The 9946-nt window shown below is 42.1% G+C and overlaps 1 protein-coding gene across 1 annotated transcript; it reads right to left on the bottom strand.

Annotated features, from left to right (window-relative positions):
• Positions 1-5869: 5869 nt before the first annotated feature.
• Positions 5870-9354, bottom strand: timp2b (TIMP metallopeptidase inhibitor 2b). The gene is given in 6 exon segments (XM_057345843.1): positions 5870-6501; positions 6503-6667; positions 6880-7004; positions 7087-7192; positions 8745-8845; positions 9131-9354. Coding segments are annotated over 6 exon segments (663 nt in total). The 5' UTR covers positions 9243-9354; the 3' UTR covers positions 5870-6447.
• Positions 9355-9946: the final 592 nt, after the last annotated feature.

The following is a 9946-nucleotide window of genomic DNA, read 5'->3' on the forward strand; positions in this document are numbered from 1 at the left end:
AAAGAGCGACCAATCGATGCTAAGCGCGGCCATGACGACACACTTCATTCGCACTCCGAACCTCCAATCAGAACTTTAATACGCATCTGAATAGGTGTGTTCGACTGCACTCGATCGGCGTATAACATCAACTATCGCGAGAGCTAATGGAAAGCATAAGGAGCATTCTGATCTCGCGGTACATACGCCAATCCGTCTGCGCAGCGCCGCAACTTCCCAACAAATCGCGGTTTCCATGTATGCGGACTTTATTAAGTAACGTAACGTTAGCACTAATAAATGATGAATGTGTTAATGATTAATCTCTCTTAATCTATAAATATGTATTAGAAAAATGAGACGTAAGCAAATACTCAACAGTGCCGCTAGACATGGCACAAATTCCGAGTATGGAACTATAACGGTTGAAATGTGCCACGGATTACCTACCGAAGGAGACTGTCGTGTACTTTTACGTGAACGGAGTCTACGTCGTCACAACAGACGCGTGACACTATCGTCGTGGATAAGGACGTCGTCACAACAGACGCGTGACACTAACGTCGTGGATAAGGACGTCGCCGTCACCCGCTTGTTAAGCCTGACGTCACGCACCACCATATATGTAGGTCATATACTGTTTCCGGGTCCATGATAGTTCTGTAGGAGAGCATTAGTGACTTGAATCAGAGTATTCACATCAGTGAGTGTACATTAATATCAAGAGTAACAATGGCACATTTAAGAATATATATTTCTAGATTGTAATTATGTAATTTATGTGTTCTTGCCTCCTATGAAATATCACTTTATTGTTTCCGAATCTCTCTGTAGGTCGCTTGAAATAAAAGTGTCTGTTAAATGTCTAAAAGTTGATGTAAAGCGGTAACCTGTCTGCCTTAGTGTGGGACATAACATACAGTATATTTTTAGACTTATTGTACAATGCTTATATGTACTTTTTAAATATTTGATTGTTGGTTTCCTTATAATAAACAAGATGTCATTGTTTTTCTACTTTCTTGTGTTTTTTTCCAGTTGTAATAATTTATTGTTGAATATTTTGCTTTGAAATATCATCACTTGAATGTGCTCTTTTTACTCTGTTTGATACGGGCTTGTCTGTCACCCGGCCTAGTACTGCAATATCTGCAAACCAGGATAAAACTATACAGCATTGCTTTGTCTGAAAGTGCTCATGACATTAGCTGTATAGTACAGTAGTAAATACAACTGTCTGCCCTACAACAGACTCCATATTCTTCACTATTCCAGACACAAACATGACTCTTGGACTCTAAGAATTGTATGATAGATACAACACAAATTCATTTACATACAAATCTAGAAAATTACAGAATACGAAATACACTTTTGTATTCTACTCAAAGTAACTATGTTTTAATTTATTCGTCACATTAACTTTTAGTCTTGATATTTCAGGTGTTTTAATTCTATTGCTTTTGTACTTTTACCTGAAGGGATAATTACACCAGACAACAATAATCAGTGATCATTAGCTTCTCTTCATGTTATTACCTTATACCTGTATGCCTTTGTTGTTGTAACCTAATATATTTTGAGCCTTGTTATACAATACTTTGATGACGCCCACACATGTGATTTTAGGCTTCGTGATAAATAAAATAGCTAATTTCATTTTTTTTTGTGAACACTACCAAAACCAATATTTCTAATATTTATCCATTTATGGAATACATTACATGGCTATGCAACACAAACAAACACAGCACAGAAACTCAGCTATTGTGTTGTGTACTATGTAACACTGCTTTGAGGAAATCCAGATATTTAACAATTACAGTACAGTTTACAACACATTCAATGATTACAGAAAAAAACACTAGCAGTTTGTTTGAATCTCATATGATTGTTGTTTGTGCCTATCATGGTTCTGCCCCACCTTGTCTTGCTTCTCTTGACCTAGTGGCAGAACCATGATAGAACCTCTTGTTTTATGTGGAGAGTGACGTTTTGTCCCTGATGGTCTTCCACTCTCCGGTGTGGCGTCTCTGTTCCCGCCCTTTCGTCACGTTATTGTTTGTTAATTAGTTAATGTCCTGCACCTGTCCCCTCTTGATTTATCCCCTTTATAATGCCCTTGTGTCTTCTGTCTCGTGCTGGTTCATTGTACTGTCGTGTGTGTGTCATATGTGGTGAGTTCCTGTCTTGTCAGTGTAGTTTAGTTATTTTGTATTTAATTCAAGTGTTGTCTTAGTCTGGTTAGGTGTAGTTAGTCCTTGGTGTCATGTTTTATACCCTTGTGTTTTGTTTTGTTTTGTTACCCCCACGTGGGTCGTTGTTTTGTTGCTTATTATTTATTCAAATTTGTGTTAACCCCTTACCCACTGTCTGCACTTGGGTCCTCTGTACTGTGTCCTTGTTCCCTCACCAGTCATGACAGTGCCTTTATAGTTAGCAACTCTCACAAGCTAATTTAACTTTGCTATCATAATAATTGTACAACTTTAAATAAATACAACATAATTCACATTCAGTACTCACATTTGATTGATTGATTGTTGTCCGTCTTGTACTCGCGTTCTGTTGCTAGAAGGATCATACTACTTTCTCTCTGCACACGTAGCTAACTGGAGACGATGTGTTTATTAGGCGTCTTGTGAGGCGATGTACATGGTAACGACATGTATATCAGGCGTCTTATGAGGTGACGTACATGGTAACGACGTATTTATCAGGCGTCTTGTGAGGCGAAGTACCTAGCTCAGACGTAGTTAGTACACGTGTATTTTAAAAAAAAAAATTATATACGCCGTCGTAACGTCGCCGCCAGTAGACGTTCCTACCATGACGTCGCCGCCAGTCTATCGTCTGCATTCCCTATCAAATCCATTAATAACTCCACACAGACTGACGGTGACGAGAGGGTAGGCTGCTCCTTCTCCTGGTTAGGCTTAGGTTTGTCACATTTTAACTATCATAATGGAACACATACTTGGCCTCACATCACTCACACAAGAAACAGGTCACCCCAAAATGAACATTTTGTCATCATCTGCTCACCCTCCAGTTGATACACACTTACCAGCTTTCCTGTAGCTCCGTGGTTAGCGCATGGCACTAGTAATGCCAAGGTCATGGGTTCGATCCCAGGGATGGCACGTACTTTGATACAAATGTATAACTGTCGCTTTGGATAAACACGTCTGGCAAATGACAATGTACAAACAAACCTGTATACATTTCTTTGACCCAAAACTAAACGACTTCGATAAAAACTTTTACAAAAAAAATCTTAATTTGTGTTTAGCACAACAGAACTGTTTACAGGCTTGTAACAACTGGACGGTGAGCAAATGATGACAAAATCTTCATTTTTGGTGTCACGTGTCACGGTGAAGAGAAGAACCCAGATGCAGGCAGCGGGAGATGAAGGGGTTAACAGGAAGCTTTATTTTAATAAGACACGCAAAACAAAAACCCACAGTTGGGAAAACAAGACACGCTAATAATGGAAATCATTAAACAGGAACATAAACTAACTAAACTACAAAGACTAAATACCACACTAGACAAAACTACAATAAACTAACAATAACTAGACTCACGGAACCACCAGTAACAGGAACAAGTATGGGTCAGGAAACTTTGGCAACACAGCACAAGGCACAGAGGTAAGTAAACAGACAAAGAACCATATACAATGCACCAGCACAAGACAATGAAACATGAGGACTATTTAAAGGGAAGACAAACGAGGGATGATAACACAGGGCAGTTGGGGAACATGAGACACGGCCGGGAAGTAATACAGGAAATGAGAGGGGCGGGGCCAATGACAAGACACGAGAAAGCACATGGGATGTCAAAAGATAAACACCCCATGGCTTTCTCACACTAAACCAAAGGCTTTGTCACGACTCTGGCACAACACCAAGAAAACCATGACAAGATAAGGCAGAGTCGTGACAGAAGCCCCCCCCCCCCTTAATGAGCACCTCCAGGTGCTCACCAAGGGGTAGACTGACGAGACAAGACCGACTGGGTGACAGACAAGACAAGGCAAAACAGTGAAAACAAAATCAAGGGCAAGCATGACAGGACAACAACAGGATTAGTCCAAAGGGGGGGAGTTCAAAGGGGTTGGGACATGGGGGAATACTCTTAGCCCCTGGGGGCGCTTGTGCGGGTGGAGTCCCTAGAGGCTTGGTTGCGGCCGACTTGGTTGTCGGCCGGACCCGGCTAGGAACCGGCCGCACTGCCGGCTGAGATGCCAGCTGAAAGGCCGGCTGGAAGGTCGGCTGCTGCACCGGCTGGAAGGCCGGCTGCTGCACCGGCTGGGCTGGGCAAGACACTGGGCTGGATTCCGGCTGCACCGGACTGGACATTGGGCTGGATTCCAGCTGCACCGGACTGGACATCAGACTGGAAACCGGCTGCACCAGACTGGTCACCGGCTGAACCGGACTGGATGCCGGACTGGGCGCCGGACTGGACGCCAGACTGGACGCCGACTGGATCACCGGCTGGGACGCCGGCTGGATCACCGGCTGGGACGCCAGCTGGATCACCGGCTGGGACGCCGGCTGGATCACCGGCTGGGTAAGACTGGATCCCGGCTGCACCGGACTGGACGCCGACAGCACTGGACTGCGTGCCCCTCTCCGTTGCCTTTTCTTCTTCAGCCGAACCACCCGACTGGTGGTCGGCTGAAGGAATGAGGTGAAGGACGCAGCTGGCTCCGGGTTGGACGCCTCCGACGAGGAACTCCAGGACTCCCTCCTGCTTCACCTGCCTCGAAGGCTGACTGGTGGGGGAGAGGCTGCAGGGAGCGAGGCGGACAGTGCGGTGATGCCCACGACTCCGATCTGCATGGCACGATCCTCCGGGATCGTGACCAACGGGGACGGAGACTTGGACTGAACTGAGACCCCTGGCTCCGACCGGTTCATGGCATATCGAACCACGTTCTTGAAGCGCAGCGGTCTCAGCATCCTCATCTCCGCCCGCGAGATCGGATCGTTTAGGTCACCGTTGAAAATCACCGTTAGCTCCACCTCACCAAAAGCCATCTCCTCTGCAGCCTCCAGGAACCTCTCGGTGTACTCCACCATGTCAGCCTCACCCTGACGGATGCTACAAAGGAGGTGAGCCTGGCGAGATCAGAGGACGTCCATGGTGCCGCCTGCTGGGTTCAGCGATGGCTGGTGCATTCTGTCACGTGTCACGGTGAAGAGAAGAACCCAGATGCAGGCAGCAGGAGATGAAGGGGTTAACAGGAAGCTTTATTTTAAGAAGACACACAAAATAAAAACCCACAGTGGGGAAAACAAGACACGCTAATAATGGAAATCATTAAACAGGAACATAAACTGACTAAACTAAACTACAAAGACTAAATACCACACTAGACAAAACTACAATAAACTAACAATAACTTGACTCACGAAACCACCAGGAACTGGAACAAGTATGGGTCAGGAAACTTTGGCAACACAGCACAAGGCACAGAGGTAAGTAAACAGACAGAGAACCATATACAATGCACCAGCACAAGACAATGAAGAGGACTAAAGGGAAGACAAACGAGGGATGATAACACAGGGCAGGTGGGGAACATGAGACACGGCCGGGAAGTAATACAGGAAACGAGAGGGGCAGGGCCAATGACGAGACACGAGAAAGCACATGGGATGTCAAAAGATAAACACCCCATGGCTTTCTCACACTAAACCAAAGGCTTTGTCACGACTCTGGCACAAGACCAAGAAAACCATGACAAGATAAGGCAGAGTCGTGACATTTGGGTGAACTATTCCTTTAAAGCACATGTAAAATCATAGATGGTTGTATTAATTAAGTTACAAAAATGTATGTAATATTAGTGATGAACAACACATTGTTGAGTGAATGTTTCTGCTCTTTTATTCATAAAACAGTTACAATAATACGAGTAATTAACAGCCAATTTTGCAAATCTCAAACTATTTTAAAATAGTTTTAACACAGGAAAACTACACAAATTTAAAGAAAAAAATACAGCATTCCTTTATTTTAAGAAAGAAAAAATGCAGCAATTAAGAAGAACCCACAGCATATTTTCAATATAAGATTATTTATATAGCGCACTTCACAATTTACTCTATAGCAGAGTGGCTATACAGAAAACAAAAAAAGCAAAACATAAGTCGCTTCTTTAGGATATTATTCGAATATTTGTTTTCTTGACCCATTCAGAGCAAAATCATGTACATTATACAATTATTGCCAGATCTTGTATTATAGTTCTACTGTATGTACATATGACACTGTTTTTGCACACAATTCAGACATTCCTGGTTAAAGGAGCTGTCTTTGTCCTGATCAACCTTTCGGGTCTTGAACTGTGCAAAATGATGAAAACAACAGAACACATTCTTCAGACACAACACTTATATGACTGGAATATATTTCAAGCAATTAACTGTGTCATGAGTGCTTTCTGAATCAGTGATGTTGGGAGCTATATTGAGGATCCTCCACGTTCAGGAACTGTGGTTTTAGGTGGGGCGGGTCCACGGTACCAGGAGCAGCTGCCGTCATGTCTTTTAATGCAGGTGTAATACTGAGCCTGAGGCCCTTGAACAGTTCCCTCCACCACCCAATCAGTCCACAGACACTCAGCAGCATCAGTGATGGAGCAGGGAATGACAGAACATGGAATAATCTGAATAAAGAGAAGGAGAGACTTTAATTAATGAAGATCTTATGACAGAGATGAGGGTTTTACATCTGTCTAATGAACACTTAATAAAGAGCACAACCTTTAAACACAACAACATGTCAAAATGTGAGCAGTTTTCGTATTACATGAAAGGTTAATAGTTAATACTTTGTTCAGATCCCTAATCCTAACTCTGAGTCATCTTGATCCCGTACCTTACACTCACAGCCCATCTGGTAGCGCTGTCCCAAACTCTTCTTCTGAGTCAAACTCAGTGACTCCCAAGATTCAATGTAGTCACAGAGATTAACACGCAATGTGCCGTTTGAATCCAGATTACCTGAACAAAGCGAAGACAGTGTTTGAGTTACAGACAAGCAAATGTTATTTGGTTTCTTCATAACGGATGGATCAGTGTTTACCTGTGATCAGGTATTCTTTGTCATTGCTGTCAAGGTGAACGCCACATAGAGCTGCGGACGGGCCTGTGATGATAGTGTCAATTTCCCCATCGGGTCCCTTAAACATCTGTGAAAATAAGATGACATGAGGAGGTCACATGTGTCCATAGCAGAACCATAGAACACATTCACACAGCTGTCCACACCCTCACATCATTAACCTGATTCCAGTGCCCACCCGCCGCCCCCAAGGATGTCTCTGAGGTCATTCAGAATTAAATAACATGAATATGCAGCAATTAGGGGTGTAACGATATTCGAACCGAACCGAATGATCCGCGATACACCGATACGAACCGCGGAATTCCCATGGCGTACCGCGAACTCCCGCCCCCATGCGTCAGCTGCGCGTGACGAGCGCGCTTTTCCTTGCGCAGGTTAGAGCATACCACTTGTAAACTGAAGCAGCAGTGCAGCAACTTTTGATCACGCTCAATAATGTGATGACAGTGCATTGTTAATGGCCAGAATGCACATAGATTGACAGAAACAACAAATACATATTCAGTAACTAATTCTCCTTAAAAGCGTCCAAGTGAAACATGTGTTTAAACTTTAAGCACTGAACTATTGTATAAAGCTCTCTAACAATACTGCAAAGCATACAAAACGTTATACATCACGCTAAATACTTTTTATTTGTCGCTATTGATAGAAGCCAAACGTGTATCAATGCAGCTTTCATGAAGAATAATCACTAAAAGCCTTCAGGTCTCGCGGGTTGTTTGAGATATGCGCGCGCCCAGAGAGTCAGAGCACAAAATACTAAACGGAGTTCTCTTTCACGCCTTCTTACTCTGAAACGGACATATTCACACAAAATAACGTCAAAATTCCCATATTAAAAAGAAACCTTGTAAAGGTATTTAGTTTCGTGACCAAACAGTTGGGAAACAAAACAAATGTTTGTTCCAGTATATTGCGCGAGCTCTTAGGGGCAGCAGCATAATAAAGATCTCTGTTTATAATGTTCATCAAACAACAAAGGACGGGCCCAAAAACACTCACTGATATTAAAGGAATTGTGTTCTCTAAAGTGTTGAAAGAGAGTTTACATATACAATGAAATAATTTAATCATAAACAATGATTTTTATTAATATCTAATTGATTTATTAATGTATAAAATAAATTTCAATTAAGTTTTAGTGATTCTTTTTTCTTATCTCACCCCACGACTCTGGTACTATTAAATTAAAGGTTGGTGCCACCAACTGAATAACTTGGTAGCACCAGTGCCACCTCTCTCAAGTGTTAGTCTAGAGCCCTGTTCTGAGTTTAAGTTTACATTAGCATTATTTATTTCATTTTTGTTTACTGAGGCTTACTGTTCTAAAAAATACATAAAACTAAAGTCAATAAAGTTCAAGTAAACAAGTAAAATTGTTGTTGTTGCTGTTATTATTAAGTTAAAACGATTCTAGTGTTCTGTAGCATTGCTTGTGCCATGGTATGAACGCTGCCCTCACACCGAACCGAACCGTGGTCCCAAAACCGCGGTCTGAACCAAACCGTGGCATTATTGTATCGTTACACCCCTAGCAGCAATACATTTTTTTATATCTAATTGTTGCCTTTACAAATGAGCAAATAAAATGGTGATGATGATCCTTCTCTAACCTTTGTCTGTTTGATATCATATAAGATCATCTTGACGGGATTACCATTGATGTCATTGCCAGTAACCACCTCCTTATGTCCCACTACTTTAGCTCTGATAACTGGAAAAAGGAGAAATAAAACATACATTTACAATCACTCTCTGCTGTTATTGTGCAGATGCGGAGAGTCTAAAGTCTGTAGAGACACGAGAGATTGTGTTCCCACGTGTACTTTAGAAATTACATTTTACAGTTACATTTAGTCATTTAGCAGACTCTTTCATCCAAAGCGACTTAAAGAGAGTTCAGGGCGCAATAAGCGATATGTCACACAGGAGCAATAATACAATAGGTGAACCTAAGAATGAGAAAGGTTCTCGAAAAGGTCAAATAAATCAATCCTACCGATATCTGCGTTGCAATAAGCTTGCTGGGGATGTGTAGGAGAACAGCTGCAGGCTTCGGCAAACTCTGCGCATGCGCACAGCGACATCAACAGCAGCGCACAAACACTCATTTTGAACAATATCTGGAATAATCGCTATAATACTGCTGTTATACTAATACTGTAACACACTTTAAAAGTCCTTAAGAGCACTGCTGACTGCTGTGTGTGAATGTTACTCTGAAGGGCTTTTATTGTCACTTGCAGCTCCGCCCATCTCTGCCTTTTGACTCAGACCCTCAGTCAGTGTTTACGGCTCGTTTTTACGGTTTTCTGCGGTTGGCAGACAAAAGTATGACTAATTCAGATTTCAGGACAGTATTGAAATAAAAAACATTGAGTAACACTGAGTCTCTTGACGTTCAGTTGTCTATGACCTGACATAGTTCCCTTTATCAAGTCTAGCAGACTTCATAGTGTCTGTTATTATTGAATAATTGCATACATACACCAGAACAATTTGTCTTGAGAGGGGGCACAGCATTTTTCTAAAGACATTTATACAATAGGCTATATATGAATGCAGACTAATTAAGATTTGCTAGCCTAAGGTGCTATGTGTTGTTGCAAGAGCATTGCTAAAGGGTTGTTGTTAAAGGAATAGTTCACCCCAAAATGAAAACATTGTCATCATTTACCCTCATGTCATTCAAAACCTCTATGCCTTTTTTTATCTTTGTGCGCTGATTTAAAAAAAAAAGTAGGCTAGGCTAGTTTCTAAAAGGACACAAAAATTATTTGAATTAACGCCACTCAGGCCGTATATTTCAAATGCC

The sequence above is a fragment of the Triplophysa rosa genome, linkage group LG11, assembly GCF_024868665.1.
Source record: "Triplophysa rosa linkage group LG11, Trosa_1v2, whole genome shotgun sequence".
NCBI lineage: Eukaryota > Metazoa > Chordata > Actinopteri > Cypriniformes > Nemacheilidae > Triplophysa > Triplophysa rosa.